The sequence below is a fragment of the Corapipo altera genome, unplaced genomic scaffold (assembly GCF_003945725.1).
Source record: "Corapipo altera isolate COAL_440 unplaced genomic scaffold, ASM394572v1 1, whole genome shotgun sequence".
Taxonomy (NCBI): domain Eukaryota; kingdom Metazoa; phylum Chordata; class Aves; order Passeriformes; family Pipridae; genus Corapipo; species Corapipo altera.
This window is the reverse complement of record NW_020884873.1, coordinates 13,249,627-13,264,907: the sequence shown is the minus strand read 5'-3', so window position 1 is coordinate 13,264,907 and position 15,281 is coordinate 13,249,627. Positions and strand designations below refer to the sequence as shown.

The window sequence follows — 15,281 nt, the reverse complement described above, 5'->3', positions numbered from 1 at the left end:
ATTGGCTCTCCTACTCCAAATTTTAAAGCAATTCACAAATAAGCATGGCACAATTACTTAGGGTGCTGCACATGGACCAGCATTTCTTTCACATAAGTTTGCTTGTCACTGAAGTAGTTATCACTGGAATAAGAATAAAAGATTTGTTAGGACCCAAACCACTGCCTTAGCCATATACCAACTTGGATGGCACAGCTGCCACAGTCCAGTGCCTTATTTGCATTCATGGTTGCTCTTGTAATTTTTTCCCCAGTTTTTCAAGGCAAATGTAGAAAAAACCCACTAGTAAGTAGCTGTGAGCAAAGGTATATAAAATACAAAGGGACAACCAAATTTTAGTGGATTTACAAGAGGACATGTTGGAAAAATGAATACTCAGAAGTGATGACAGGCTTAATTTTACAGTTCCAGTGACAGAGGAGGAACTCCTCTCATGCATACAGAGTCTTAGCACCCCTCTGAGTTATTTGTTCGTTGTTCTCAGAGGGAAGAGTTACTCATCTCTTCCCACAGCATCTCTTTGCCAAGTGTCTCAGTACTGAGCTGGCCAGCAATACTGCCTTGCTGCTCATCTGATCTGTTAGACCAAGAGAAAGTGGTTGCAGACAGCAGGTTTAGCAGGTAAAAGCAGTAACTCAAAAGCTCAAGAGGCTGACTGAAGATTGTGGAACCACTCATTTCCAGTTTGATAGCCCATGGTACTATGTTAATATAATATTTTTCATTGGAGTTGATAGGATGATACTCTATATCTTTTCTTATTGAGGAAACCATCACTGCCCTAAGAATTTCTTCTTTTGTCTGTCTCAGAGTAAGTGCTGAGGTCTGCATGATTCCTCAAGCTTTTCTCTTCAGAGCTGATCTTGCTGAACATGGTCTGAGATATGCCAGCACTCCACAGACACTGTTCCTGCTGTGTTGCACCGTTGCTGTGGACAGAGAACTTCTAACCTCTACAGCTGTTAAATTCATATTGTCTGAGCAGTCTGCCTGTTTTGGCCATCCCTTAGTGGGCTGAAAATCTAATTTCTAAATGCTATATGAAAGTAAAGAAAAAATTAGCCAGTATGTCTAATATTTTGACTGATGCAAGTGGAGACTACACCTTGTAGCACTTTGGAGTCTTGGATCAATTTGTCATATCACCTTAGAAGACAAACCACTAGTTTAAAAGTCCCTTAAAGGCAAAAGAGATGATCCCTTTCTCTCAGGAGTAATGATTATGAGATAAACCTGAAGTCTGACCCTCAAACTATTAAAAGCCTATTCTAGTACCTGCTGTACATAACATTTAGCCTGAGTAGAAGCAGGATTCCTGTTCTGTGTCTCTCACACTTTGCAGCACAGCACTCTTGGTTACAGGCACATCTGCCACCTGAGAAGTTCAATGCTGCTGGAGTTCTCTTCAGGTTGGTTGCAGCAGCACATTTAAAGCTTTTAAAGACCCACACTGCTTGAAAGAAAACAAACAAAAATCGCTTTATGTTCAAAACCTCAATCTACTGCAAAAACAAGACCTGAACAATATCTTCTGCCTTACTCTCTGCACAATGTAATGAACAACTGTGTGCCTGTAACACGACAGGGCTTGGCAGCCACTGGCTCCCATCAAGGGCATTAAACCCCCTGTAAACCAAAATCAAGCAGAACAAGCTATTTGGGACAGCCAATCACACACACGGGAATTTTCTAAGACATATGTTTTCACAGGTGATGTAATCAAAATCTCCCTCCTCTTCACTATCAAACGAAAGGTTTGCGAGACCATGTCAGGGCCATCATCCAGCTGCTGTTCCCTCTGATTCCTTCAGCACATAGACACTCCTAGTTCACAAACCAGCTCCTCTCTGACCATTGAGGAGGACCTGCCATACAGAGCCTAGTTTTGCTCCTCAGCGTGTCATCCGGTGCTATCGGCCAGCAAGGCACACTCCCTTCAGTCAGTGTGTGTGAGCTGTCAGGAACCTCTTCAAGCTCCACAGGAAATCATGCCAGTGTCCTCCTTGGTCCTGGATAGCCATCTTCTGTTCTTCCAAGAGATCTTCTCCTCAGGGATGACAGTGACACATGGCCTTGGTGCAGATGGCAGAGCCGCTTCCCTGACAAGCTGCCAGATACCTTGGTGTTTTGTTCGCTAATCTAACTTTTTATTTCATTTCCAGCAGGGCAAAATGTCAGGCACTCTTGTTTCAGTCCTTTCTTTTGTTCTTATTTCTTGGCATACAATTCTATTGGAACTATTTCAGGGTTAATGGACATTGGCCCAGGGAACTTACTGGATGTTGGCGGGAATGGTTTTGTTCTTTTTCTTTGACTTGGGATTGTGGTAAAGCATTGTGAAGATTCGCCTTGATATCATAAGAATGCAAAGAATGATTCTCTTGAATGTGAGAGAGCTCTTTTTTTCTTTTTTTAACCAGGTCTTTGGTCCTAGTACTGATTTTCTACTAAACTGTTTGATAAAGTATATAAAATTGGCATACCATATTTAAACTGATAATAAAAAGCATGACAGTTCATTATTTAACTCCTCCAGAATACTTCGGCAGGAAAATTGGAATTTATGAGATGTTGCATTCTGCTTACCCTTTGCACTGTGCAGAAGTTCATTTAAATGTGATACTTTCATTTAAGTGCTCTACCAACAATGCTCCTTGTTAAGAAACTGTACCCCAAGTGTAGATAAGCACCCTCAATAACCCTAGAATATAAGATTTCTTTGCATATTGATTCTGGTGTTTTGGGTAGCCTCGAGCATTCATCAGACAAGACTTGTGAAGTCCTACCTGTTCCCCTCTCTGGAATCACAAAACATATTGCTATTGCATTTCCAACTCAATATGCATGATAATTAGGGAGTAGCCCTTTTTCTCTCCCAGTCACACACAGATGCTATCTATTGTTTTATTTTGAAAAGGAAGCTTCACCAGACCAGTAAATGGCCACTTGGCTTTGCTTCATCAAGGCCATTACTCATGTAACGGCAAAGCAAACCTCGCTTGGTCTGATTTCAGTGCAGTGACATTTCCTCACGTTCCCCTAGGATCACTTAAGCTAGTGACACCAGTATCTGACCAATTCAGCTCTCCCAGAGCTGAACTTTAACTTTCTGTGCAACATGCAGCCAATCTTTTAATCAGTAAAGATCATCACACACATCGTGTGCCTTCCAAGTACCAACTCTACACACAACAAAGTGTACCCTCATGCTTCCACAACATGTTGCGTTATAGCTCCTCAGTCCTTCAGGGTCTACTGCAAAAATCAGTGTAAACGCTATCGTTGTCTCTGATTTAGCTGTAATGTTTCCTTCCAAAGAAATGCAAACATCCCTCTTGATCAATGCCAGACCTATTCTTTCCCAGAAAAAAGCTCAGCATTTCTTGATGCCCTTTGTGCCCCAGATAGCACTAACTTCTTATGCTATAGAATTAATGTGAGACCCACAAGAGAGCTCATAGGACTTAATTTCTGGGTATCTTGCACAACATGTCTTATACTCACACCTTGCAGCAGTCTCGGCTCATTAGCTTTTGGGTTAAACATTTCCAGCTGCTGCCACTACCCCTCAGTTCATCAGTGTGTATCAGAAGACATAAAGTCCTCAAGTCCTTAATTCAGCTCTTCTTCACCAGTACACAAGGCTGGAGTCATTCGGCTGAACAGGAAGGCTGTGACTCAACAAGAAGCAGAATTTGCATCAAGTACCCATGAAACATTTCCCCTCTGCCTCAGGAGCTGATGAATCCAGCAGACAGGCCAATTTGGCACAGAGGCAGCAGTACATCAGTAAGACAGGCCCACAAAGATGACAAAATGAAAAGATGTGAGATATGGGTGGAGGATACACAAAACCCTGGTTGTGGGGCTCAGAGAGACAAGAGAAGAGGGAGAAGTCTGGCTATTGGAAAGGAGAAGAAAAAGAAAAGGAAAGGAAACAAAAGAATGAATGAGAAAGAAAAGGGCATGGTCAGAAATAAAGGATAGAAGAAAATAAAGTAACTATAGAGAGGATATTTTTTTTAAACTGGGAGAAAAGAGGTGAGCTCCTGAAGGAATGGGGCTACAGTAAATATTTCTCATTAGAAACAGTATCCAGTAAGGCAGATTGAAAGAACATAAGATGACAGACACATATGTACAAAAAAACCTCAATTGTCAGGACATAGTCATAGCAGCAAGAAAGAGACAATCACTTGACCGAAAAAGAATATGAATCAAAGGTAAGAGACACTACATTTACTCAAATGGTGGCCACCTTTCCTCACTTTATGGATATCTATTCCAGATCTAGCTGTTGCTCACTACTCTCAAATGATGCAGCCATCACATTATTCACAAACATTTTGTGGACAAATATGGCACAGCAGATAGAAACGAACACTGCTTCTTTCAGCTCTCAGGCTGCACCCAGAGAATATCTACCTACCAAAACTAGCAGAGGGGACATCAACAAATCATCATAACATACCCCTGCAAAGACTGGTACCTCTTTGAACTATTCTGTGTATACTGAACAAGCATTTCATGCTATTAATTTTATAGTCTAAATGGGGTTGACAAAAAGTCTTTGCCAGGTCCCAGTGTGCCTAGACTCACAGATTTGTAAACCTTGTATGAATTTAGTCCCTTCCACACTGTGTCCTCCCTCCCCTTAGAAAGTATTATAAAAGTAGACCAGTCCTTTTAAAACCAGGAGCCTGGCTTTTCTGAGAAGTCTCCAGTCTCTGCTGAACAATATGCAAAACAAACTCAGGGAGGGAACATGAGAAAAAAGAGAAGTCTTCTTTCCTCCTTCTTTTTTTGCCCAAGACTCACCAAAACAAGAGTCTAGTATTGAATATTCAGGACTGAATACTAACTGCTCAATAGACGGTCTGTTTGCAGAGCTCAAAGTGGAAATGACCTAGCAAGAAGGAGAGGTGAACACACTGCTCCATCCATGTGATTAAACCGCTCTGTAAATGCAGTCCTCCCCACTTGGTTACAATGGAGGCCATTTGTTACCCCTACCACAACTGATTTTAAAAAATGTTTGCATTAGAGGGGCCCCTGCACCAGTATTGTTCCTGTGACTCTACATTTAGGAGAGAGAAACTTTGGGAAACCTGTGCTAGCCAGTCAGCCCAACCAGCAGGATGTGTTATTGCCACTGCTTGGGAGAAAGGAACAGGGCACCTTTCTGGGAGCAGTCCCTGCTCTCAGCCTGCAAAGGGCACAGAGTGAATCTTACCTGGCTGCTGCCCTGGTCTGCCATGGATCTCGTAAGTCTCTTAAGCGCTCCTCCTTTGAGTTAGGACATTATGGTGTCACACAGTGAGCACCCAGGAGGCCCGTCTGGGACACAGGCTGGCGTGCAAACACAACACGCTGTTTAGAAAATGTGTCATTTGCACTCTTTCTCTCCTAAGGCCAAAGTTTCCTTGATGACTAAAACATAGCTGATTCTACCCTTGACCCCAAGAGACCCAAAAGAAGCAGCCTTTTACTTACACAAGGCACACATTGCAGACTTGTCGTGCCGAGAATTCCTGGTCTGGCTCTTGCACAACGTCTTCCCTGATCGGGTCTCTGTCTCACACACAGCACTGGACACAGCTCCTCTCCCGCTGCCCCCGGGATGCCAACAGTGTTGGCCAGCAAATCTCTGGCCCACTGCTTGGCCCAGTCCAACAGAGAGAAACACGGAAACGAATGGGAGGTGGGTGAGTCTCTGCATGGAAGCCCATTCCCTCCAGCCATGACATGAGCCCATGCACCCAGGAACGTCCATCACAGGAGCAGGCAGCTCTCATCACGGAACAGCATGATACTGCTGTACCTGGACACAGGGCACTCATGGAGCAGTACTCAGCTTCCATATTTTTTTAAAGGGTCTATCAGGCCACTGCAACCTTAAGGACCAGCCAGGAATATTTACTTCCTCATGTCGCTTAAGTTTTTTAAGGGATAAAGAAATAGGAAGGATTTTACTTTCCTCACAGCATCAGAGAGAGCAACAGTCAGGAGTAGGGTAGCTAGTAGTTAACAGCATTAAATACTCATTTGCTTAATTAGGACATCCTGACTCATGCTAATGGTTAAAAAGAATGTTAGATGAGAGTGGGAATCACACAAGCCAGGTGGTTGAGAATTTTTTTTCCCCTATGAAGGATAGGATTTTTCCTACTTCCTACAACCATCCATGAATTGTAATAAACAAATGGTCTATTTCTGTAAGATCTGAGAATATTAGGAAAAGATATAGCCTTTCTTGCTTTTCCTCTGCCACACAGGAACTTTTGGTCTTTTGCAACAGATTGTACCTTTGTTATAGAGTGCTGAAAAGTGTGGTTGGTTGTAGAAAAGGATGTTCTGTGGGGTCTTTTCAACCAGGTATGCATTGCTGTCACCATGGGGGTCCTACCTCTGGGCACAGGTGGTTTCTCCCAGCATTAGATGACCTCTCATGAGAGGTGACTAGTGAATTAGGACCTCCCTCCAGCTGTAGCTGAGGTAGTTTAAACACTTCTGAAATAGTTCAGCAATTAAAATGTTTGGGGGTTGTAGGGGGGAGGGAAATATGTTAACCTTTCTAACATTCAGTTCTATCTGTATTTACCTCTGCTTTTTGCTTTTCCTGCTAGTTTTAATTATGTTTGTCACTGCATTTCTGGTATTTTATTGCTTTACAAGTGTAGCACAAGATATATCTGAATTTACAGGTCTACACAAGAACAAAAAGCTCATGTCTATTTTGTTGACTTGGAGATCTCCCTTGCAAACTTGTATTTGCATGTAAGATGTTTCATATAATGAATTTTACCTGACTTTATACAAGCATCTGTAAGTTTTGCCCCAAGTAGCCAAACTAGTGAAAATGGCTGCATTGAAGGAACCAGGAGAGTCTGAGAGTATAATTCTAAGGAGTGTAAGTTTAAAAAGAGAAAAAAGAGAAGGTGAGTGGCAAGTAGTTCTATTTCTAGACACTGTATTCTTTAAAAAAAAAAAAAAGGCAGTAATTTCTAACACTCAAAACTTGTAGTCGTTAATTCTAGGCAAATATCCTTTTTTTTCCCCTAGATATGATCTCAGCAAATCAAAGATCCTAGAGAAGAGGATTTTGTGTTTCTAAGTGTTTGAATTCCTGCCATGGGGTTCATGAGCACTGAAAGCTTCAGCACGAAGTTTGTCAGAGCGATGATCACAGCATCTGACTACAGCAAGACCAGAAAACTGATGAAATCCCAGCATATGTACCCAGCCTACTGCTCTGAAATGAATGCCTCTAATCCCCAGGGCTGTAAGGTTCAGAGAATGTGCCAGCTATCTAACATATATTGTTTGCCATTACGATAATATTTGGTATCCTGCACAAAAATGCTCAGGATAAGCTGCTAATTAATTGTGAACACATCATTCATAGGTGTGAATGAACTCCTTGGTTCCTATAACAACTTCCATCTCTGAGAAATTAAGTTCAATTACCAATAAAAGAAAACAAAGTGCTTAACTGTAGCTGAAGTGAAGGAAACCAGGCAGTGCTGAGTCCTGCTTTTCGGCCTTGGGGCAATTTGAGCTGCAAATGAGCTGTCTCTTCCTGGGTGCAGTGAAAGCTAAAGCTATATTTAACCCTCTCCACTTTTTCCTAATTTCAAATTTATCAGAAAGGGAAGAATGGACAAAAGTATTTAACCAACACTTCTTTATATACAGAGAATGAAACCACAGCTCTTGCAACAACAAGAGAGACTCTGACGCCAACTTAATGCGCAGTTTCTAAGACTGGCTAATATTTTATATCTAACAAACTGTTCTTGCTGCAAATCTCTTGAGAAAAAATAAATGTAAATTAAGACAGCTTAGTACTGCTAGTTATGTATGTAAAATAGCTACAATTAAGTTATTACACATTCCCAGCTGTGGGGAGGGATCATTATGTGCTAACCCTGGGCACCTGCCGCCTCCCAGGCACACACATGGACTTCAACAGGTGTTTCCCTTGTGAAGCCATTGCAGGATCAGGACCCATCTCCAACAGCAAATTGCACCACAGTTTTAAAAGCTCACAGAAACTCTTTGGCACACATATATAATTCTGTAGGACCTGAAAGATGTGTGCAAACGTGCCCGTAGTACAGACATATTAAAAAACCTATGTGGGCCTCCACTGTCTTAATCATCACCACATACTCTTCCTTCCTACACTTGTTATCTATGGAATCGCTCAGCCATCAAATATCCTTTATGCTATCCATCTTCCTAACTAGTATGTTAGCAATCAAATCCCCTGGCTGCTGGAGTGCTGGGCTCCAGCAGGGTTGGATCACACTGGGTATTCATTTTCAGACACAATGAAACAAATAGAAAATCCAGCCCAGATGCAGGGAAACAGACAAGTGGGTGAACTTAAAAAATTCACAAACCTCAGTGCTCACAGAATTGTGAGCTAATTATTTGGACTCCAATGTCACATCAAGTATCCCCAAAGAACTGACCTTATATTTGTATTAGTTACATGACAGCCCACCACTGCTCTCAAGGCATTGTTATGAACCATTAAGCCCCAGCTGCATTTAAGGCCACCTCTTCAAAAGTCTTGATGTGAAGAGGTACTGTCATTTCATCACCACGCGGATTTCAGTGATCCCATGATTTGATCTTTAGTTTGCTGCAGTGAAATCCTACGTATGGAAACCATATCCCAGGGGATGCACTTCCTTATGGTTGCCCTAACTTGCAAACCAGTTGCAAGTTAAGGTGAAAGAAGGCAAAGGTGTTTACATTTGGAGATGCTGCAGATTTTACAGCTACACTAACCTTCTTCCTTGCCTGCACACTCGCTGCATCACTGGCTGAAACCCAGACCTTTTTTCTGAAAGCAAACAAGCCAAAAACCCTGTTGGAAGCAGGATACTATTCCAATGACTTTATGTGGGACAGTTCTAGCAGCATCACAAGTATCTTAGCACAAAATGGTCTCTTCTAATTTCAAGAAGATCTTTTGCTCAATGTACATTTGCTATAGCAAAGGTGTAACAGTGATAGACCAACTGAGTCTATGGGTTTCTTTACAGTCTCAAACCCAAAAGTTTTATCTGTCTGAATCCAGAGTCCCTTCTGTAATAAGAGTTCAACTCAAATAAAATCTTGAGGACTATAAACCCTAAACTGCACCTTAAATAAATTAAATAGTTTCCTACAGTTCTCTGGCTATTCTCATGCAAATATTTGTTTTAGTTCTTTTTTCTCTCCATCAGTTTAAAGACCTTTTCTCTACTGCAGGTAAATAACAGATTGCAGAGCAGTGAAAAGTATCACAATTCCTCCTCCCTAAGAATTTTAGAATTAATTCATTAGCAGACAAATATATCATAAAATTGTTCTTTTCTCTGAGTCAGACTTAGAAGATAAACTTCTTATTTCAAGGAAATTTTGACCAAATTACAAACCTCTAAAAAAGTTCCTACAGATTTTACAAAGTTAATAAACCCCCCTCAGGAATGAAGACCTAATCCGGTGATGGGACTTGCATTTAGATCCCAGTTCTGCTGCTGCTGAAGGCAAAGGGAGCTGCCAAGGATCAGGCCCTTCAGCACAAACATTGCCTGCAGGATCTCCACAGGCAGCAGGAAAAAAGAAACTTTATATTGGGTTGATTTTTTTTTCCCTGCTCCATTTCTTTCATGTGTGAAAGCTTATGAGATACAAAATGACATAGGATAAATACTCAGGTTTAACTATACAGAGGACCAGTGGTATTTCTTTTGCATCTCCATATCATATCAAATTTAGAATTCCAAAGAACCATTAGATCATCTTAACTGCACAGCAGATAAGAGCTTTTATAAACACAAATTCTAGAACAGTAAAGAACTTTTTTTTTTTACTTATTCCAATAAAAGTAAGTCACTTTTTTGTTTAAGTATGAAAAGTACTCCAGGAAAGTAAGGGGGGAAAAAGCCAATAGCAAGTTTCCTCTTTACTATGTTGCAATAAGCAAAGCAAATAGTTTTCAGAAGCAAAACCAACCATTCGTTTGGATTAAACAAACTGGAATGCAGGATCCCACAACTCAGCATCACACATACATTCTGAAATGTCACAGCTCCATTCCCAACTAGCATTCAAGTACTTATTACCACTATTGGTAATTTCATTAATTGAACCAGGATATGAAAGCCATTAATTCCCTTCAATCAGTGCTTATATGCTAGATCATTTTATATGGCAGGCTCGTCGCAAAGGTCACCCACCACTGCTGCAACACCTGTCTATGTTGATAAGAAGACAGACTGAAATCTGGCCACTGTCACAAAGTTTTCAACCCAGGCGGCGGAACCAGCTTTTCGTGGTTCAAACAAACTGCTTTAAGGGCCTAATCCCAGTGTCCTTGACCGCACTGAAAAGCTTTCTGCTCATTTTAATGGGCTTTGGATCAGCTCCTAAGTCTCAGCTTCACGTCCCAAGGACCTCATCCATCTAGCGCCTGGAAACCAGTGGAGGTTTTGCCTGGCTCCAACACTGAAATAACGAGGGATATTTATTGAGTTGTGCAGAAAAGTTGCGCCCCAAGAACGTGCCTCTGTTTCCTTCGGCTCCTGCTCCGCGAGAGGGGCGGCGAGCGCTGTCCCGCGGATGCCGCGGGGAAGAGAAGTTGGCGGCCCCCCGGGAAATCCACACCGCCCCGCGGCCCCGCACCCCGCTCTCGACCGGGCGGCGCCCCTGAGAGCCCGGCGGGGCGTCCTGCGTGGGAGAGCTCCCTTGGGGCGGCGCGGGGGGGCTGAGCACCGGGGCCAGAGCTCTGCCCCACCGGCAGCGCCCCGCACTCACCGTGCCGATGTCACTAGGGGGGGCTGCGGCTGTGGAAACCCGCTGTTAATGCTCGGGGTAGCCCGCAAAGCCTCCTTCCCCCGGCCCAGCCGCCCCTCGGGGCGCCCTTGGGCGCTGGCTCCGAGCACCCAGCCCCGCCGGTGCACTTTGCCGGGGGCGGGGATGGGGTCCTGGTGCGGCGGTCCGCAGTTCCCCGCAGGCTCCGGGCACAAAGGTGTCGGGTTGCCGACGGGGCTGGGGGGTGAGAGCCGGGCCGAGCGCAGGGCAGGCGGAGCAAGCCCAAAACCCAGACACGGCCCTCCCGGGATGAGCCCTTTGTGCCCCACAGCGGAGGGGCGGGGGAGCCCCAGAGGGGGCCGCACACTTCCCCCGACGGCTCGACGGCTCTCGGCCTGGTTGGGGGCAGCAGGTACGAGTACAAGAAACTACCCCTGAGGGCGGGCGGGCGCCTGACGCAGCTAAAGGCGGCGGCAAAACGGTGAGAGGAAAGATGCCGCAAACTCACCGAGAAGGGCGTGTGGCCCTCCGGGGTGGGTGTCCCACTCCCCGGCCCCGGGCCGGGCCTGAGGGCAACGGGAGAGCTCCGAAGGCATCTCCTCGCCAGCGCCGCCGCGCCGTGCCCAGGCCGGGCCGTCGGGGCCGGGCGCTGCTGCGGGAGCGCTGCCGCTGTCCGGGCCCCGGGATGAGCTGGGGGCTCCCCGAGACCCCGGGCTGCCAGAAATCCCTTCGGCCTTGGTGACAGTCCCCATGGGTCACTCTACAGGTTGGGGAAACGGGAACCAAACTCGGTGGAAGCACACGGCACTGCTAGGGGAAGGTGAAGGGACGAAACCATTCCCCTACTTCAAAATTAGAATCGCGGGTGATTTTTTTTTTTTTAATCCCGCTGGATTAGGGAAAAACTGTTGAGGATAAATTAAAACATGACTTATTTTTTTCAATGAAGCCATATTTCTCCACAATGCAAAAGGATCTTTACATAACAACTGAAACTCAGGAGAAAAGCTAATTGGATTAAGTCCTCTGAAAGGGAGGTTAAGGTGTCTGAATGAGACAACTGCAAAGCTCCACTTTTCTTGCCATCTGTTTAGCAAGACTAAAGTGTTTTTGATTAATATTATCTTAATCAATCATGTTGCCATTTATTATAACTATACTGAAATAAAGGAACGAATAGTACGGAGGCTCAGCTGGAGGATGTACAATTCTTAAAGGAGGAATAGAAAATGCCGGGCTTTTTTTTTGTTGTTTTTGTTATGTTCGATTTTTTTCTTTTCGTAAAAACCCGTTCCACTCGACAACGAGATGATGCCGCCCGTTCCCTTAACCCCACCTCGGCAGTGCCGCCGGACAGGAGAGCAACTTTCTCTAACACCCTACTAACTCCTGCACACGCTCTGACCTGAACACAACGATTCCTTCCCCGCCGAACGCTTTCTCCCAGGAACAGCCCGCCAGGGCTTTTACAGTCCTGGGGGCCCCGCAGTAAACGTGGCCCAAACCCGGCTGATGCCGCCGGTGGCCGGAGAGGGGCCGACCCCACCCGGTGCGTTGAGCGCCCCGCACCGGGACCGCTGCAGGAACAGCCGAGTGGGGTCGGGCAACCCGCCCTCCCTTTCTCTCTTTTTTTCTCTTTTTTTTTTTTTTTTTTTGAATCAATATTTAAATTATACAAAATGCCCATCGGGCTGCTTTGGAAGCCAGGGATGGGAGAGCCCTTGAGGGGTTCGTGATGGCAGGGAGCGAAGCGGTTCCGAGGCCCGGTCCACCCTGCCCCATCGCCCCTTGGCCCGTCCCCACCCGCACCAGCTGCACCAGCACGGCGCCGGCAACGCCGGAGGAGCCGGGACGGAGCTGCGGAGCCCCGAAGACCGGTGGAACGCGGCCCACCGAGGCCGTCGGGGAAGGGCAGAGGGGACCTGATCCGGCTGCGGGGCTGGGACAGCTCAGCTCTCCACTTCCCCGGCCACCTTGCCCCCAGCACGGCGGTCATAGCCGGCGCAGCGGCTACAGGAGGGGACAGGGCAGATCAGGAGCGGGCAGAGCGGGGACCGTCCCTAAAGTGCGAGCTGTCCGCCTGAGAAACGCCTGGGAGGGCAGGCAGGCAGGCGGAGATGGAGGAAGGGATGGAGTAAAGGGACGAGGGGGTGTTTTCCTGTGCTAATAAAATAAAGGAAAATCTCAAAGGTTACCGTGGCGGCCGCCTGCCCTCCGCTGCACGCGGGAGCGCTGGGGCTGCGCCCCGGGCAGAGCGCAGCGTTTGCGGCCGCTGGAAACCGCGGGAGAACGGGCAGGGCGGCGGCAGGGAGCGGGAGAGCCGGGCCCGCGGTTTCGGGAGGCTGCCGGCTGACAGCCGCAGTGGGACAGACCTAGGCCTGAGCCCTGCCCCGGGCAGAGCCGGCACCCGCCGCCCCACGTCCCCCGCCGCCGCCCCCGGGCCGGGCCGGGCGGCAGAGGCGGCCGTCGGATGGCGGGACGCGGATTGCGGCCCTCGAGGCCGGCGGCCTCTCCACTAAGGCCGTCCCCGTAGCCTCCCGCCGGGGCTTCTCCCCTTTGGCGGCGCTTGCTGGTGGGACTCCAGCCGCCCTTCTCCTGTCCGCTTGCCGGATCGTCCAGGGCATCGTTTGGGGGTACGGGGAGAGAGACCCACCCTGCCCTTCCCCAAACTGCCTTCTCTCCAAATCGACCCAGTCTCGGCTCTGCCCGTGGGACAAGACGACCTCGGTGCTGGGCTCGCCCTAGCCCACCAACCATCTTCCTTAATAAACCTCCTTTTCTCTCCCCTCTGAAAGGTTCTAATCAAACCTAAGCGAGCGTCTAAAACTAGAAGAGGATGGGCAATTAGTTTGCCGGCCGGCAGCGCATGAAGAATAAAAAAAAAAAAAAAAGGAAAAACCACCCTCTGCTCCATCGTAACTGCAAGTGGAACCGCAGGGCTCCTCCAGCCCAGGAGCGAGAGCTCCCCCTCCGCGGCCCCCGCACCTCGCTCCCCCGCACACACCCGGGCTCATTTGCCTGCGAGGTCGGTGCGGCGGGCAGCTCCCCCCGCTGCCGCCCGCGCTGCCCCCGCCGCCACGGTCAAGTTAAAAAGTCCTCCCTGACGGGCGAGAGGAGCCCGCTGCCTGCGGGGGGGGGACTTACCTGTGGAGTCCATATCGGGTTCCTCCAGCAACCCGCAATGCATGCTCTTCCCATGGACGGGACGGGAGCCCCAAGGTCCCGGGGTGTGGAGAGCCCCTATCTCAGAGATGCGCGGGGGAGAGGGAGCAGGGTGACGGCGAGGGGGTGGGGAGGGAGGGCAGAGGCAGATAGTTGGGGAGGGGGGTGTAGAGCGGGAGAGAGGGACACTCCGTAATCCAGCAGGGCAAAGCCAGACCCGTCAAAATGTTTGCGGATGTTTCATGGGAAAAAGCATCATTTTATAGAAGCCCTGATGGGAGAAATGTCATTGATAGGCCAGCCAGCCTGATGAATGGCTGCTACTCAGATGGGGATGTGGCAAGGCTCAATGTGAAGCCCATTGTGATGCTGTTTTGAATAAGAAAAGCTTTCCTCCAAAAAGGGGGGCCTTAGATCTACGCAATCCCAACACTTCGACTTCCCTCTTCTATTAGAGCATTAGAAACGTTTTTCTTATTTAAAGTTCCAGCGGTCTTTCCACTCCTCCCTTCCCTCCCCCAGCCCCCACCCAAGGTCCTTGGCTCATTACAGCCCGAGATCAAAATTGGCTTAGATCTTCAAACGGGCAGTAGGTTTGGGGTTGTGTTCTTTGGGGCTGCCGAGTGTGCGTGCAGCGCGGCCGAGCTCCCCTCCTCCTCCTCATTCTCCTCCTCCCGATGGGCTCTGAGTTGGGATCCTTAGCGGGCACATGGCATTGGAAGCTGCCTAGCTTCCCAAGTATCTTGTAAGTTTAGTTTATTGTAGAATAATAAAAATTTAAAAAGGGCGATGTGTGTGGGTAGGAAAGGGGGGTGTGAGGGGAGAGAGAAGTAGCCAGTGTCTCGGCAAGTGATGCTGGCACTGCAGTCATGCGGCAGGGACTCCCATGCGTTCCCCGGGCCTCGGGGAGCGAGGGCAAGACGGGGTGGGGGCCGCCTGCCACCGGCTTGTCTGGCAGCGGAGAGCGGCTGGCCCGGAGAGCTTTCCGTGGGACCCGGTGGAAAGCAGGGGGTTGGGTGATCCCGACTGCCAAGAGAAATGAAGAATCGAACGGGTGCGTTTTCGAACTGGTGTTGCCTCCCAGCTTTAGTCCGAGGATGCGAAGATCCCATTTCGGGTTAGAGGATTGAGGGGGGAGAGGCAGGCAGGACAGAGGCTGGAAAAAGTTGCTTATTCTGCATGCGGTTGTATGTGCTGGAAGTGGAAGTAAAAGTGCAAAGCTAGGGCTCTGATAAAAGTGGCTGGTTTAGGGAAGGAAAAGCTGTGATTAGAATATGAATAGAGCTCCAGGAGAGGAAGAGAAAGGGGGA

General features: G+C 47.6%; 1 protein-coding gene across 2 annotated transcripts in view; it reads right to left on the bottom strand.

Moving 5' to 3' along the window:
• The window catches only part of RFX4 (regulatory factor X4), a 91,379-nt gene extending 77,018 nt beyond the window's left edge, over nt 1-14,361 (bottom strand). For both annotated transcript variants that reach the window (XM_027668107.1, XM_027668114.1), the window contains exon 1: nt 13,954-14,361. In XM_027668107.1, coding sequence (XP_027523908.1) covers nt 13,954-13,996 — 43 coding nt within the window. In that variant the 5' untranslated portion in view covers nt 13,997-14,361. The remainder of the gene's footprint in view (nt 1-13,953) is intronic.
• Between the last annotated feature and the right edge of the window lie 920 nt (nt 14,362-15,281).